Source organism: Fusarium graminearum, chromosome 2 (genome assembly GCF_000240135.3).
Source record: "Fusarium graminearum PH-1 chromosome 2, whole genome shotgun sequence".
Lineage (NCBI taxonomy): Eukaryota > Fungi > Ascomycota > Sordariomycetes > Hypocreales > Nectriaceae > Fusarium > Fusarium graminearum.
In genome coordinates this window covers 5,584,666-5,600,787 of record NC_026475.1, presented here as the reverse complement: position 1 = coordinate 5,600,787, position 16,122 = coordinate 5,584,666, and the positions used below count along the sequence as shown (strand labels likewise).

Here is a 16,122-nt window from a genome sequence, read left to right as displayed (position 1 = left end):
TATTAGTAAATCTTAAAATTCGTTGAGCCTTGGTTGGAGCCAAAAGATGATAAGAAGAAAAGACATAAATTATAAGGTTCTGCGATCACCCAGTGAAGGCCAAAGTGGAGGTGGGCGCCGCCTTATCACAATAATTGGTGATACAGTAAAACAGAATATGGTGGTTTTAAGAGTTTTAGAACTCCCATATTGCTGGAGTAACTGAGTAACTGAATAACGGCTTCGGGTACTTGAGAGGACCATGGGTTGGGACTCTGTAAGCCCTCTCCTGCTTTGCCCTTATCATCCTAACACAAGATTACGTGGAAACAGGTTGAGATGACAATCTTGGATAAACTTCCCGAACACTGGAGACAGGTTCTACTTCCTCTGAAGTGGCCTGGGGACTTACATTTGCCTCCCAGATAAGGGACACATCAAAGAGAACACACAAACATCCCCCCCACAACTTCACTCACTGCAAGAAGCTTTCTGTCATGGTATCTAGGTGCAACGAGTGATAGTCCGATGGGCAACCCATTGTACCCCCTAAATCCGGGAAGGTTAATTACTGGATTGTGTAGGACCTATGGTGTTCTATCAGTTTCATCCACACTCAAAGTTTATATGTGGGACAATACTTACAGTCCATATCTGACAAAATGCTGCGCTTCCAGTAGATTCTATACCTTCGGGCGCTTCATCCGGTACGCTAGGTGTCAATACAGCATCATACTGGCTGAGCATTTCATCCACCACAGGTCTCGCCGCAGCAACGTTGTCGAAAGCTTTGAGCTGCGCAGCTCTAGAGATCTTCTTGTGGTTCTCGACGTGACCTACAAGCTTGTCGGAGATAAGACTCTTATCAAGCCTGTATTCGGGTAAAAATGCCGTTCTTCCGTCAGAGCTGAGGATGGTGGAGTACCACTCCGGCAAATCTTGCAGATGCTCTGGAAACTCAATTTCGGTCACCGTGGCACCGTTCGAGCGAAGGAGCTCAATAGCTTTGATCATCGCATTTACGAGACCGTAGCCTGCTTGGGGCCATACCATTGTCTTGCAGATACCTATCTTAAGTCCCTTAAGCAAAACGGGTTGGTTCGGAAGTTGATCATCCTCCAGAGCAAAGACGTCGGCGAGTAGGTACAAATCAGCCACGCTGCGGGCATAAAAACCCAGAGTATCGTTGATGATTGAGAATATCTTCTGGCCCTCCCTCGAGATGGAGTTCCAAGTTGGCTTGAAACCGTAGATGCCGTTGAAAGAAGCCGGGCGAATAATACTTCCTCCAGTCTGTGTGCCAAGAGCGATGGGAACTTGGAAGTCGCCAACCACTGCCCCCGATCCTGATGAGGAGCCTCCAGGCGTACGAGAACTATCGTGTGGGTTTGTGGTAGCTGGTCCTTGGGTGGTAGCTGCAAACTCTGTCGTGGTCGTTTTACCAAGAATCAGTGCACCAGCCTTGCGCAGGATAATAATACTGGCTGCATCGACTTGAGGAGCATCGCCCTCGTATATGGGAGAGTTGAACTGAGTAGGCATATCTATTTCATAACCATTGGTCAGCATCCAAACTACCTCATTGCATACTGACTCACCTTTCGTGTAGATGACATCCTTGACTCCCACTGCGACACCATGAAGTGGCCCACGGCTCTCCTTGGGGATTTGATCAAGCCTTCTAGCTTCAGAGAGTACTTGATCAGGATTGAGGTAAACCCATCCTTTAACAACCGGATCACGCTCTTTGATACGTGCTAGTAATGACTCCGCATACGCTTCCACTGACAGTTTGCCATCTCGGATTTTGGCGATGACTTCTGTCGCCGTGAGTTTGTAAGCTTCAGTTTTCATGGTGTATTTGCGACTTGAGTGAGCGGTTCAGTAACAATTATCTGCGAATATGGCGCAATTTGCTATTTGGATGGTCAGCAATGTGTCCTATACAAAGATCTGCGTCTTTTGTATGTGTTGTGTAAGAGGCTGACATAATGGCTTCTCCACAGTCGTCACCTGTTCGCAACTAGCAACGCTAGGCTCTCTTCAACGCCATCTCTTGGCAGGGATATTGATCACTGACTCTTAAATGATGGTTACAAAACATTATGCATGTAATAAAGTATGACAAGTCCAGTATTTACGTCCATCTTCCACCGACTGACGCTTGTTATATGGGAACTGCGCCCTGGATGCCTCAACGACGTCTGGCCTTATAGCTACCCAAACTCCGTCCTTCCGTGCTATGTAATCCACAACGTCTTTTAAGGCCTTGAACCGCCTAGAGCCTTCCAAGGACGAGAACTTACTGTCCTCATCAAAGGTCCGCCATCTTGTCCCTCTTCCTAGAGCACATCAAAGGCATTCTTCAAATGAGTGTAGAAGTCTTTGAGCCCAGTGACGGTATACAATATGAAGTCGTAAGTGTATGGAATCTTCAAGCTCTCTATACCTTTTCTGACGTACTTTTTCCCATACTCGTATTATGATTTCGCCTTGTAGCTACGTTCATTAATACGCGCTATCCCAGATTTCCGGAGAGTTGTCTCTGAGACACCCTCGCCGTTGTCAATCGAATGCAGTGCCCTTGAAACCCATCCAAGATCAGTTATTTGTGTCACTTGTATTGATTGTCTTATCATTAAGCATCCCTCTTCATAATGAATAGCAAGTGACACAGCAATTTTGACACTGTCAAGCCATTTCAGCCCTATCAATTCTTTCTCTCCAAAAGACTGGCGCTTATGGCCGGCTCAGGAAATGCGCCATTCACACTGAGCCAGGAGTTGCATGCATGTCTAGCCTTATCGTCCTTATCGGTCTTATCGGTCTTATCGGTCTTATCCCAACCCTTATCATTAGATAAGATAATAGAATGCTAGACTGATAAGGGGCTCCAGGGTAGTAATAAGGAAAATGAGATGCAAAACAGTGTGTTTGTGCCATCAGTTTTTTCGGTTGGGCATGCCATTACAGATAGTTCTTAATATCTATTTGTTTCCCTTGATGCTAGCTGTCTCAAAATGAGGATAATAAATGATGATTCGGTAAATGTTGCTGGGAAGTGGTAGAAAATATGGTAGGATTTGAAGACAGTTAAAAAGCAAGCTATGACCACTAGGTTACTTTTGTTCTCGTGGTAAGCACACCAACTTGCCTCAGTGGTACAAGGACCCAATTCAGTTCTACAGCCCAGACCGTGTCGCTAGTGAAAAGTGAAGAGAAACCGCCGAACTGAATCATGACTCCAGAATCTGTATATAAAATGACATAGTAAATATTAAAGACATTTAACCGTCATTCACAATGACGCACTTTGCTACCTGTCTCCAGGTATACGGCATCTCTGTTGATGATGGTTTGCCATTCAATGGGACATATAATGCTATGGTCTTTCATCTCAGAATTGATATGCTGTTTGCTTGTGGTTTGCATGATCATGGATATGAATTGAGCGCTCCAGTGAGTCAATATCGGATCCAAAAGTATTTAAATACCGGGTTCGGCCCCCGAGAAAACGCGCACAAACCCGCCAAGAACCTTTTCTCGAATGAAGAAGGTCATTCTATATATACAAACAACAATCGCATAGAACAAAAATGGCACTGACTCAGTAACAGCATCAAAGGTACAAATACTCGCGGCGCGGTCTGTGGAGAAGACTCTTCCTACCCATCAGCAGTATCTTATCCTTCAACTGACCATCCTTGACTTAAACAAAATTTATACCTGAAATAAGCAACACAAAATTGTTTTAAAATGTGCGAATACGATACCATTTACGCAGAGACCAAACCAGCAGCCGGCGAGGATCGTGTCTTGGTTGACTCGTGTGTCTACAGAATTCTCAAGGTAGGTAATGTCAGGCACCGTGTCAAGGTCACCGACTGCCGGTGGGAACATTGCCCGAATTCCTATATGTATATACCACCGAGACAGTAGTTGAACTATACTACGCGTAAATCGGCTCTGTTTGGTGAGAGTCATTCAAACTGGTCGCAATGCACAAAGGGCTTAGTTAGAATTATGCAGTTGGTTACGCTTATTTCCATATTCTAGAACAACACGAGGGTATAGCATTTGACATGGTTTCACTATGCATAATATTTTCCAAACGTAGTACCGTAATGACTGTTTTCTCATTTTTCCTTTGCTGGATTGCTTCTTCCGTACCAAAAACAAAAACGCAACACCTACCGAAATATGAAATGAAGCATCAACAGAAGCATTTGGTTGATGCGAGATCCCAAAACCTTTCCCAGTCCCCAGCTAATGATCAGCAGTAACCCGGTATTCCTCCCAGTCCTCAAATTATTGACCATCGTTCACTATGTTCCAATAAAGCAACTCTTGTGCCATGTGGTTCAGAGAATAGTCATCGTTCTTGGGATCAGAAAACTCCATCCCTGCCAAAGAGTAGCCAGGATGCGCGCCACATTTGAATAATTTCTCCCCGTGTGGTATGCATGCCTTGAAGTCAATGATAACAGCGTCGCCATCATCGTCGAGCATCACGTTGCTGTCGTCGATTTCATTGTGACAGTAACCCAGAGAGTGAAGATGGCGCAGACCAGCTTCCACACCACGCAGGAAGCGTTCAGCGTCGATAGGCTTGCCTTCTCTTACATGGTCATGCAGAGTTATGGCGTACCGATCCCAGCAAAGACCTCGGATCTTGCCATCAACGACCTCACATCCCCGGTACTGGGCAATGTTTGGATGGGGGTTCTTGGCCAGGAGCTCTCCAACCTTAGCCTCATGTAGAACCGATCGGGCGTCGAAGGTGTCCTTTCCATCATGACAAACGGGATAAGGCCTCTTGATGAAGTACTCGCTTGGTACTGGGCTTGGGACTCTAGTGAGAGACGGATCGAAGGCCGGGTAGAGACATTCGTCTGGGACCGCGATAAAGTCGAATTTGCTGATTCCGAGAATATCAGCAATGATTGCACCGAGCTTGCTGGGAATGTCTTTGCCAGGAATTGCGGAAAGGCGCATCTGACTCAAATCGAGAGACTCGATCGTTTTTTGCACATTAGTGCACCTCTTCAATACGTCTGCATCATAGCAAGCACCGCAAAAGAACTGACCTGTGTACATCTTTGCAGTAAGATGAAGAGAGGTAGTGGAGAACGGTGGTTCGTACTCTTCTCCTGTGGCGCATACCAAAATCTCAATCCCGACAGTGGGAGAAATAGATGACATAGCCTTCGTTGCTGGAATCATATTTGAGCCGGTTGACAGGTTGACTTGGCAATGATGCAGTATCGGCGCCTGGTAATGTTAAGGGAGAGGATGATTTGAGACGGTGATTGCCAGTAAGCTGAAAGTAGATAGTCGAAGTTAGTGGGAAGTGTAGGAAGGGTGACAATAGTGAGATGATTGTGAATGAGTTGTGTGCGGTGGTCTGACAGATTCAGAAATGTTGGAATAGTAAAGAAGGGCATATATTGGAGGTAGCTGTTTATTTATGCCTTCAAATTAGTTGGTCAGGTTACGTATACTGTTCCGGTGTACGCACGAGGCGTATAGGTACAGTGAATCATTCACCAGAACAGCCTTATAATGACCCGCTTTAGACTGCAGCAAGAAAAGCTGGGCTGCTGAACAAGTATTAGTTGCATTGTTTCATAACAATTTTGCTCTTTTCGCCCTGTCTCTCGATTGTTGAACAAAGAACATGATCGTGCTGATTTATCAAGACCTGATCGAGACAGAAGAACAATGGGAATGAGACCACCCTCTCTTATTCACAAGTCCTTCCGCCATGAACAGTTCAATACTCCCTATTGTTTAGACTAGGGTCTTTCTTTGTGCGCTATCCTATTGAACACGGCATTGTTTGTCGAATTCGCATGCTCATCTCGGATAGCGCTCCACTTTCTGCTCCGGAAATACGGAGCAACTAGGCCGATTGATCTCCGACTCACATTCAACAACACTCGCTTCTCCGCACTTCAACACCAAAACATTGACAGACAAAAAAATGACAACAAGAAAGGGACCCTTCAGACTTGTCACGGTCAACACGGCACCCGAGCGTGCGCAGCGTCTCATTGGACGTTTGATCACCGAGCTCCAAGATGATTACGAGATCATTCACGTTGACAACTGTCAGAGTAGGTTAACCATCAAATCGTGTCTTTTCACTCGCTGACGACATATCTAGGCATAGATGAGGTGATCCCCAAAGTCACCGAGCACAAGCCCGACGTGTTGGTAAGTTGAATATCCAAGGCTTTGTGACTCTGCCACAAAACTCTAATCATGTTTCCTCCAGTTCTCGGCTTCCATGTGGTCCCCGGAGGAGGCGCAGCAAATTCACGCAATGGCAAAGTCAATTGTGCCCAATATCAAGTTGCATGCTATTCCGACTGGTCTACAAGTCGAGAGAGGACCAGATGCGATTGTTGAGTACCTCGTAGAGAAGGTCCCTGCTCTATTGGATAATTAGGGTTACCCCGACTGTGGATAGATGGGACTGAGAGATCGTCCCGGGTTGAGCGCATGCACAAAGTACCACGTGAGGTTATTAGATAGGCTCCTTGCATCACGTGTTGGTTCATTATTGTTACATGCCCTTCTTATACTTCTACTCAAACCACTACTCGTTCTCAAACTTGCTAACCAGCGTTCCGATGTGAGGCAAAATCTCAACTCTGAATTCGTCACCATGTTCCAAGTTCTCTTTGGGGCTCTTCCCCATTCCTACTCCAGCAGGCGTGCCCGTGATAATTACTGTGCCAGCTGGAAGTGTAGTGCCTTGTGATAAGAAACTGACTAGCTTGGGGATGCTAAAGATGAGATCGCTGTGAAACATCAGTGAGTGAAGACAAAAGTGGTAAGATGGGTACTCACTCCAGCGAACAGTCTTGAAGTACCTTTCCGTTCTTCAGGCCACGAATGTGCAGCTTCGAAGGATCAGGAACAGCCGAAGTTGAGACAAGAACAGGCCCTGTATTGTTGGTCAGTCATGTGCCACTAGTATGGGGCCAAGGAAGAATTTACCAATTGGGCATGCTCCATCGAATCCCTTGGAGAAGCACCACTGAGACTGGTTAAGCTGCGAAACACGACTCGAGACATCGTTGGCAGCCGTGTAGCCCAAGACGTAGTCCATAGCGTTCTCCTCAGAGACATTCTTGGCGGTTTTGCCAATAACTACTGCCAGCTCCGATTCATAATCACCACTTCCGTCATTTTGGGTTATCTTGGGAAGAAAGGTGGGAGCAGGCCAAGGGTCTCCCAAAGCAGTGCTAGGCTTACTGTGACAAATGTTTAGCTGAACGTCTTTGATAAGAATGGATTGAAGACTTACAGGAAAAGAGTTGGGATCTTTGGAATGTCCATCTTCACTTCATTCGCGTGTTGGACATACTGTAAAGCGGTCAGATCACCGTCAGTCCGCTTGTTGTAGAACACCTACTTACGTTTAGTCCAATGCAGCGAATGGTTCCGACTTCCTCTTGTGCCAAAGGCGACAAGATCCTCTCAATAGATTCGGTTCTGTCTGTTCGAGTGCCAGGAGAAAGAACGGAAGACCCCGTGAATACATTGACAGTGACATCTTTCCCATCACGCGTGGCAACACCGATATCTAGATCTTCTTGTGATGGTTCACCGATCAGGATGCGAGTTGAGTCAGACTTGGGGACAAACCGCACAAGACCTATCAAATTGGTCAAAAACTAGAAATTGCAGTATCCAGCGACATTAACTTACGCTTAAATGTTGTAGTATCCATCACTATTGTTTAACTACACAAATGTCAGTATAGGCCTCAGTGTGTGTTGCAATATGGTTGATGCTTCCACTGCTCACACTCCTGTATCGGAGGCACTGAACCTCGGATATAGCGCATTGAACCCCCCCCCCCCCCCCCCCCCCGCACTTGAACACAGCGGGGAAGTCAGCGCGAACATTATCGGCCAATTAGTGGCTACAACTACGGAAGAACGATACTGGAAATGGAAGATATATCCGTTCTCGATCCAAGACATTGTCCCTCACAGATGACGACGCTCAGCAACCCAAGTCTTGAGTCAGGATCACGTCTGTTGTTGTATCTCAAGTATTTCATGCTACTTGAATCGCATTAATCATGTCTCAATTAGGCCATGGTGAGGGCTTTCGCCTGTACCTCCCGGATCTCAACCAACCGCGGTTCCAGAATATGAAGAAGCAAGATGCTTACGAGTACGCGGAAATCTTCAAGAAAGGTGGACAGCCTCCATGGCTGCACGGATTGTATCTGCACTGGCGCAAACTATTCAATGAGCCCTACCAAGGCATCACCTCTGACGGTAGGTACCTTGTCCTAGTTTCTCAGAGTCTTAGCTAACAATTTGCAGGTGTCGTGAAAGATGGCCTCTTCGAGTTGCAAGATGAAGGGATTCCCATCGAATCCATAGTAGAAGCTGCAAACAGTCTTTGTAACAGCCTGAGTGAAGAACAGAAACACAAGACATTCCACCATATCGACAGTCCAGAGTGGCGCTCGTGGTCAAACCCCGAATTCCTGCTCAGTGATAAAGGCATTCGTCTAGATGAGATCACAAATGATCTAAGGGAAAAAGTGCTGAAAGTCCTGGAGCTTACCCTCTCGAACGAAGGATATGAAAAGGCAATCGGTGCTATGCGGGTCAACCATTTCTTGGGGGAACTCGTAGAGTCGCCTTCCGTCATGAATGAATTTTCATACAATTTCGCTCTTTTCGGGGACCCCTCCACGACTCGTCCTTGGGGCTTTTCATTCTACGGCCATCATCTCTGTCTGAACATATTCCTATACAAGTCTCAAATCGTGGTGTCGCCGTGGTTCACTGGCGCAGAGCCGAACTTGATCGATGACGGACCATACAAAGGCACACGGATCCTACATAGAGAGGAAGCTCTTGGGTTAAAGCTGATGCAGTCTCTTTCACCTGACCAGAAGAAAGAAGCCCAAGCCTATGAGCTCATGAAGGACCCCGCTATGCCACATGCGCGCTGGAATCACGATGACCAGCGACACTTGTGTGGTGCTTATCGCGACAACAGAATCGTTCCATACGAGGGTATTATTGTGTCAAAGATGACGGATGAGCAGCAGAAATATGTCCTGTACATCGCAAATGAGTTCCTTCTCTACTTACCTGCCAAAGCTAGACAGATACGTCTGGATCAGATCAAGGAGTGGTTCCACGAGACGTATTTCTGTTGGATCGGCGGCTACAGCGATGATGATCCGTTTTACTACAGGATCCAGAGCCCGGTGGTGATATTTGAGTTTGATCACCACTCAGGCGTGTTCTTAAACAACCAGGAGCCCGCCAAGTTTCACATTCACACGCTGATGAGGACGCCTAATAAAGGAGATTATGGCATGGCGCTGAGACCATTGATACCAGGAGTCGAGCAGAAGTATCTTTGGGAAGGGTAATTTCATGTAACAGATAGATGTAAATGAGAAGAAAACATGTCTCACTACATAGCATAAACTGCAAAATAAGAAACACCAGCTACAGTTGATGCAACTGATACCTACATCCAAGTCCACGAACCAGATTTCTTGCTCTCGCGAAGTCTGGCATTCCAGTCAAGCTGGTAACCAATCCCTTTGTCGAGCGATCTCTTCCACGCAGGCCTATCCTCACATCGCTCCAACCACGATTTAACCCTTGGCCACTTATCTATCTCGACAAGATTCGGCTGAACTGCCATGTCCAACGCAATCTTGAGTGCCATGTCAGCCCGCGAGGGAGCATCGCCCCCCATGATCCATTCTCGACCGTCAAGCTCCATCTCCACTACATGCAAGGCATTGTTGACGTCCTCGTCCAGGAACGCTTTGTTGAGCACATAGCCTAGAAGCTTGATCGCAGGACTTATAAAGAACGGTGTTACAGAACCCAATACCATAAATAAATGCTTGGTGCCCAATCGCGCGACGAGATCGGCCGTGGCAAGGCTGACAAGATAATCTTCGCGAACTCTGTATTCGACATCGGTCTTGTGAAACGCCTGTTCGGCGTCGTACGTGAGAACGAGGTAAAGCATGCAGGTGCTCATTTGCGTAATGACCTGGCCATCAGGAAGGATGAGTTGTGGTGCGTGGGCCTGGACATGAGTCTCACCCAGGCCGACTGCTCGCTTGTCCAAGGGACGGTCGAATCTTGTGATGTCGTATTCGATTCCGAGCTCTTCGAGAAGCCATAAGACTGCCTGTGTGCTTGGAGAGTGCTGGAATGGGCATTAGCATATACTATTTGTCCGTAGGTAGATCTACTGTACTGCGAGATAGATTAGCCGAGGTTTAGATAACTGCCTTGTTTCGTCCATATTGCAGTGTACCGTTATTTGAATGGATACTATTGCGAGAAACGGTGTGAAGCTGCAAAAATATGTGATGGAAGGTGAGATTTAAGATATGAGCCACCTTGTGCTGACGTACATCTTATACCAAAATATCTGACATTGTCTTAGTATCCGGCCTATGTCACAAGTCTGACCGGCCAATTGCATCCAACATGGCTTATATATCACCAACCTCATCGCTTGAGCAAATCAGCTCTATATTCTTGGCGGTGATTGCCCATTCTCGCATTTTTGCAATGTTGATTCGCCATGCACTACGGTTAGTTGTAAGGAATGTTTTTATCCTACCAATCACTGTCCTCTCAGTCTACCTTATGCACCAGCGTGGAAAACCGATTATGTGCGTTGTGGGTGTCAGTTTATCTTGCATTGCAACTTTTGGGTATCAAGATGCTTCAAAACCTACGATCATGACCGTGAAATGAAATGCTTTGCAGAGTAAACGCCAATTTGCATCAAATACAGATTTGCAGTGTTGTGAGAATATAAGCATGACTGTAGACACCACGCAGAGCTGAAGTTGAGCCTACCAAGTGACATACACTCATCACCAAATTGTATTTCCAAGGTAGCGCAACAAATTCGGAATAGGTGTACGATCGACGTCGTATGTGAGCCAATCCATATAAATTGGACCTCGGTAAATGTGAATTTTACTTAGTCTAGTTCCTGTCTCCATGTCCCCTCATCTTGAGACCACAAGCCAAACCATCAACTTCCTTCAAAGAAACCCAAAATAATTCAAGATGCCGTCGTCGAAATCGTCAATTGCAGGCCCAAAGACCCTGGCGCTATCTGCGTTAGCAATTGGTCTCGGTGTTCTTGTCGCACGTCCAATTAATCGCTTTACGACCGTCCTTGGCGTATTTCGCCAACCAGCCAACACTATTGTCAAAGATGGAGATTTCGTGACAATCGCAGATACGATACTCTGTGAAGACCTGCACCTCCACAAGTCTAGCGGTCTACTATATACTGCTTGTGAGGATTCTTACGAGTCGCGCTTCTCGTGGTTTCCTGGACTGGGTGTACTCCATGATCCCCTCACTGCTAGCAAGTCCCGTGGGTCTATCCACGTCATAGACCCCAAAACATTCAAGTCCAAGAGATTGGAGTTTCAGGGCTTCGCTGGGCCGTTCACCACTCACGGTATTGACGTTATTTCAGATCCCGAGGATGATTCCAGTGTGTACATTTTCGCCATCAACCATCTTCCTCATCCCGAGTATCTGCAACATGTCGTCGACGGGCAAAGCTATGACAAGTATCCTGGCAACAAAGCGGCGTCTCAGATTGAGATATTCCATCATAAAATAGGATCTCCTAGTGTCCGATATGTTCGCTCTGTCAGTCATCCATTGATCCAAACACCGAATGATATCGTTGCTCGCTCTCCCGATAGCCTTTATGTTACCAACGATCATCACTACCGCGAAGGCATTCTTCGTCAGATTGAAGATGTCTACTATGGAGGAAAATGGTCAACCACCATCTTTGTGAAAATCACGGATGCCACATCCCAAGATGCTACTGCTAGTCTCAATGCCTCTGTCGCGCTGACCGGACTTCACAACAATAACGGTCTCGGTCATGGCAGAACACCAAACGAGATAGCAATTGGGAGTGCCGCGAGTGGAGATATTCATCTTGCAACTGTCCACAGCAACAATTCCCTTCAAGTTCTCGAGACCATCGACTTTGACACAGCAGTGGACAACCCTTCATGGTACTCGGATCCTTTCTCCAGTGTGAACGGCGACAGCAGTGGTTATATCTCCGCAGGTCTATCCAAGGCTGGAGATCTAGCAAAGTCAGTTGGAGTTGCTACCGGAACCGAGCCTGTTATGGTTTGGCTAGCTCAGCCAAAGAACGGGAAATGGGAGAAGAAGCTTCTCTTCGAGGATGATGGAAAGAGGTTGCGGTCGGCAGCTACAGCTGTATTGATCGGCATTGATCCCAAGTTGGAGGGTGGTAAGAAGAAGGGTTGGTTATTCGTGACGGGTTTCTACTCTCAAAGCGCTATCGCTGTCAAGGTCGATCTTTGAGGAGATTTTGATCTGCGCGTTGAGTGGCGAGTTAGCAACGGAGTGTTGGGAAGTTCGAGAGATCAGAATAAAACCATATTTCTCAGATGCAGTTAAAACATGTGATTGAGCTGTCAAGAATATGAAAGTTCTTGTTAGCAAGCGGACAAACGGCGGAATAACGGAGACTTCAAAAATGCCGACAATGGTACTACAACGTCATTGTGTCTAAGGTCTATCTACGTCATCTATATTTATTGATACCTATATATCAATGATCCAATTACTCTAGATATCTATATTCTTATGTCTTAATCCCAACTCCGAAAGCCAATTATACCTCCAACATGTCTCACGTCCAAGCTTTTTCTATCACTACTGCCCTCGTAGCATCAGGTGGTATCGCCACATTGACGTTTTTCGACATTCCTGAGCTTCAATCTCAACCAGCCTCTCGCTCCCTTCCTGCAGTAAGATGGCTCTTCAGTCGTGGATCTCACGTCTTCCCATCCGCGTCAATCATTTCTACTCTCGGCTTCATATATTCCGCGTCAGTTGACAATGGAAGCTTCAGCTCCCTCTATTCTTTATCGAACAACACTTCTAAAGCCAATGGATTTCTACTTGCTGCAGCTCTGTCCTTTGGTATCGCACCGTTCACGCAACTCATGATTCCTACGAACTTTGCTCTTATCCGAGAAAACAACAAACTGGGCGGAGCGCGAAGCAAGAAGGTCGCCGCAGAAAGTGATGCCTCGGCTGATAGAACTGCTCTTGATTCTGTCAAGGGAAGTGGTGAGGGCGTTGAGTTTACCGATCTTAGTGGGCCTCAAGAACGCACAAGGGATGATTCGAATCAAGAACAAGATGAAAAAGTGTATAAGTTGCTGGAGAAGTTTCATTGGCTCAACCTTGTAAGGGCTGTGCTTATTGGAGCTGGAGGTGTTGTTGGTCTTTATACTGCCCTGAGCTGAGAGCACGATATCAACAGAGTTGTGGACAATTATAGATTAACGAATTCCGCTGTCTGTATAGCTGCTAGTGCCGAATCCTTCCATTTATCAGTTCCAATGAACCAGGCCTATCAACTGTTCTAGATAGTGGTGCTTAGTCACCATGTAAGCAAACAAAACGCGACAACTCCTTCGGAGGTGTGGCCCTGTTTACTGCTCACACGATGGATAATTCATTCAACATGACGGCAGTTCATAGAGTATTTGACAGTGAGTTTACGTTTATGAGATATCAGGAGAACATTTCAACAAGGTGTCAAGATGAATTAGACGTTAAACGGACTGCTTACTGGTGTCACTCTGGTCCTTTAATCGATGTCTCGAAAGCTCTGCCAGCGAAATTCTACGAGTTTGAGAAGCAGGTACTCACTGGATCTATACAGAACCTGCTCATCCCGTTCTTGGCTCATATCAACAACCTCCTCATAGCCAAGGGATTTCGGCACTACTTTCTCACGATACGCGCTTCAGCACCAACACACGAATTCGACCGTCCAAGATGGTACACAGACGAACTGTTCTTCGCTGACGCACCAAATGGCGCTCTACCAGGCACAAGGCTGGGACTCAAATCGATATCTGACAAATATGCACACAATAACGGAACAAACTGGAAGATCTGCACTACCCTTCTAGGTCCATCCACTCTCTTCATTCCTCCCAACCATCAGTCTGAAGCAAGAAAGAGGCAGGATTCTGCTAGGATGAATGCAAGTACAGATCATGAGTGTCTTTCTATCCGGTGTGTAGGATGCGCGGCAGCGGCTGATGCCGCGCGGGAGGAACTTGCCACTACGCTGGGGCCCTTTGGTGCCGAGGCTGCTGCACTAGCGGAATGTGCTGTGTTCAAAGTTGGGAGGGACTTTGGAGCTGTGCATTCAGAGCCTTGCATGAGTGAGTGCTCCAGTGGGAGGGTCTTTGTCAATGTTGTGCCTGGGATAGAGAAGGAGCTGGGACAACTGATGGGTAAATGGGGGATGGAGTTTCCCAGGCAATGGTGGGTTGGTGGTTGGTAAAAGGTGCAACGGTCCAGTTAATGCGATATGTGAGATTTCGTAAAATTGACACAGTGCTCTTGAGTTTGGCGAGAACCTCTTGGATTTTCTGTCTATTCTAACGTTAAAGCCTTATTAATTCTCTGTCGCTGGTGACAAAATTCTACTCTCTTGGGATCTGTATTATCAACCTTGATTGGGGTGAATACGCTCATTAATTGACGGTCGAGCAAAAAGGAATATGATCCACTAAAGATAGCACTTTGCCATGACAAAAGATCTTGCCCTTACCCACTGATCGGATAGAAACTCAGGCGTATCGCGCTGTTCGGCTCTTCGCCTTTTACGATTTCCCGCCGCATGGAAATATGCTGAGAAATCTAACCAAAAGTCCCTAGGAACTCTCCAGGCTTACCAAGACAATATTTTTATCGTCAGAAATGAAGGACATTGATTGGTTGATTGACGATAGTATCTGGGTGATCAACCGTCAGCACTAGTCGTTTGCATTTGTCATTACTTCAATAATGTATCATAGCCCTTGATTGGCTGCGGCAAGTTCCTTCAGGATTTGACACTCCAGTTACTGCGATTAGAATGACGATAACGGCATTGATCATTAGGTATTTAAGTGTTCCAAGATACAGCGTATAGTTGGCCAACAAACAGATTCATTCAAACCACCTTCAACTATCTCATTGGGATCATCTACCTATCAGTTATCATGTCGTCTTACAAGAACGTTGCTGTCGTCGGTGTAAGTCATCACGAACTATTAATTGGAAACCTCTATTAACATCAGTATAAGGCAAGCGGAAGCACTGGCAAGATCATTATCGACGGTCTTACATCAACCTCCGCCTTCAATGTTACGGTACTATCTCGCAAAGAAAGTAAAGCAACTTACCCCGCGAATGTGACGGTGCGAACAACAGACTTCTCCGAAGACAATCTCGCGGTAGCTCTAAAGGGCCAAGAGGTTGTCATCTCCGCCCTCGGAGTCGAAGGCTTTGATCAACAGCAGAAGCTCGTTGACGCTTCCGTCCGCGCAGGTGTCAAGCGCTTCTTGCCTTCTGAGTTCTCATCTAGCAGTGAGGACCCGGCTGTTCTTAAACTGTTTCCATTGTTTGAGGTCAAGAAGAATCTTATCGACTATCTGAAGACCAAAGAAAAGGATGGGTTGAGCTGGACTGGTCTCGCCACTGGGCTTTTGTTCGACTGGGTAAGATGTGCTTCCACTGTACATATATGCAGTGCTAACAATGAATAGGGACTTGCAAACGGCTTTCTTGGATATGATATCAAGAACCGAACAGCCAAGATCTGGGATGACGGCAACAAAAAGTTCACCCTCACTAACGAAAAGCAACTGGCACAAGCCATTACCTCAACTCTTCAACATCCTGAGGAAACTCGCAACCGCTACTTGTATGTGCATTCAGTTGTGACTACACAGAATGAGATTTTGCAGTCCCTTGAGAAAACCACTGGTGGAAAGTGGAACGTCGAAAAGACTTCCACTGATGCAGAGATTGCTGAGGCGCAAAAGAGGCTAGGTGCTGATGATTTCAGTGGTGGCTTTATTCTTGTCCACGCGACTACTTATGGAAACACGGATGGCCTGAGGGCGGATTATTCGAAAGAAGACAACTCGGGAAATGATGTTCTGGGACTTGAGACAGCGAGTGTCGATGAGACTGTGAGAAAGACGGTTGGAGATGTAATTACAGTTGTATAAGCATTGGGGTTGCTTCAATG

The 16,122-nt window shown here is 46.4% G+C and overlaps 9 protein-coding genes across 9 annotated transcripts; 5 read left to right on the top strand and 4 right to left on the bottom strand.

Annotated features, from left to right (window-relative positions):
• Positions 1-125: 125 nt before the first annotated feature.
• Positions 126-1,833, bottom strand: FGSG_03938 (uncharacterized protein; the record flags this gene model as incomplete). Its single annotated transcript, XM_011323427.1, has 4 exons — positions 126-287; positions 459-566; positions 625-1,523; positions 1,578-1,833. 4 exons carry the CDS (start codon positions 1,831-1,833, stop codon positions 126-128), a joined length of 1,425 nt encoding a protein of 474 aa, XP_011321729.1.
• A 2,454-nt stretch (positions 1,834-4,287) lies between these two features.
• FGSG_03939 (uncharacterized protein) lies at positions 4,288-5,076 on the bottom strand (the record flags this gene model as incomplete). Its single annotated transcript, XM_011323426.1, has 1 exon — positions 4,288-5,076. One exon carries the CDS (start codon positions 5,074-5,076, stop codon positions 4,288-4,290), a length of 789 nt encoding a protein of 262 aa, XP_011321728.1.
• An 881-nt stretch (positions 5,077-5,957) lies between these two features.
• On the top strand, positions 5,958-6,595 carry FGSG_03940 (uncharacterized protein). Its single transcript, XM_011323425.1, has 3 exons — positions 5,958-6,095; positions 6,146-6,195; positions 6,257-6,595. The coding sequence occupies exons 1-3, from the start codon at positions 5,963-5,965 to the stop codon at positions 6,428-6,430; spliced, it is 357 nt and encodes a 118-aa protein (XP_011321727.1). The 5' UTR covers positions 5,958-5,962; the 3' UTR covers positions 6,431-6,595.
• Positions 6,581-7,720, bottom strand: FGSG_03941 (uncharacterized protein; the record flags this gene model as incomplete). The annotated part of the gene is made up of 6 exons (XM_011323424.1): positions 6,581-6,785; positions 6,835-6,931; positions 6,985-7,241; positions 7,295-7,353; positions 7,407-7,645; positions 7,699-7,720. 6 exons carry the CDS (start codon positions 7,718-7,720, stop codon positions 6,581-6,583), a joined length of 879 nt encoding a protein of 292 aa, XP_011321726.1.
• Positions 7,721-8,077: 357 nt separating this feature from the next.
• Positions 8,078-9,397, top strand: FGSG_03942 (uncharacterized protein; the record flags this gene model as incomplete). The annotated part of the gene is made up of 2 exons (XM_011323423.1): positions 8,078-8,279; positions 8,328-9,397. 2 exons carry the CDS (start codon positions 8,078-8,080, stop codon positions 9,395-9,397), a joined length of 1,272 nt encoding a protein of 423 aa, XP_011321725.1.
• A 156-nt stretch (positions 9,398-9,553) lies between these two features.
• Positions 9,554-10,561, bottom strand: FGSG_03943 (uncharacterized protein; the record flags this gene model as incomplete). The annotated part of the gene is made up of 3 exons (XM_011323422.1): positions 9,554-9,601; positions 9,634-10,197; positions 10,505-10,561. The coding sequence occupies 3 exons, from the start codon at positions 10,559-10,561 to the stop codon at positions 9,554-9,556; spliced, it is 669 nt and encodes a 222-aa protein (XP_011321724.1).
• Positions 10,562-11,078: 517 nt separating this feature from the next.
• Positions 11,079-12,377, top strand: FGSG_03944 (uncharacterized protein; the record flags this gene model as incomplete). The annotated part of the gene is made up of 1 exon (XM_011323421.1): positions 11,079-12,377. The coding sequence occupies one exon, from the start codon at positions 11,079-11,081 to the stop codon at positions 12,375-12,377; it is 1,299 nt and encodes a 432-aa protein (XP_011321723.1).
• A 326-nt stretch (positions 12,378-12,703) lies between these two features.
• On the top strand, positions 12,704-13,330 carry FGSG_12349 (uncharacterized protein; the record flags this gene model as incomplete). Its single annotated transcript, XM_011323420.1, has 1 exon — positions 12,704-13,330. The coding sequence occupies one exon, from the start codon at positions 12,704-12,706 to the stop codon at positions 13,328-13,330; it is 627 nt and encodes a 208-aa protein (XP_011321722.1).
• A 1,758-nt stretch (positions 13,331-15,088) lies between these two features.
• Positions 15,089-16,102, top strand: FGSG_12348 (uncharacterized protein; the record flags this gene model as incomplete). Its single annotated transcript, XM_011323419.1, has 3 exons — positions 15,089-15,121; positions 15,173-15,586; positions 15,635-16,102. 3 exons carry the CDS (start codon positions 15,089-15,091, stop codon positions 16,100-16,102), a joined length of 915 nt encoding a protein of 304 aa, XP_011321721.1.
• Between the last annotated feature and the right edge of the window lie 20 nt (positions 16,103-16,122).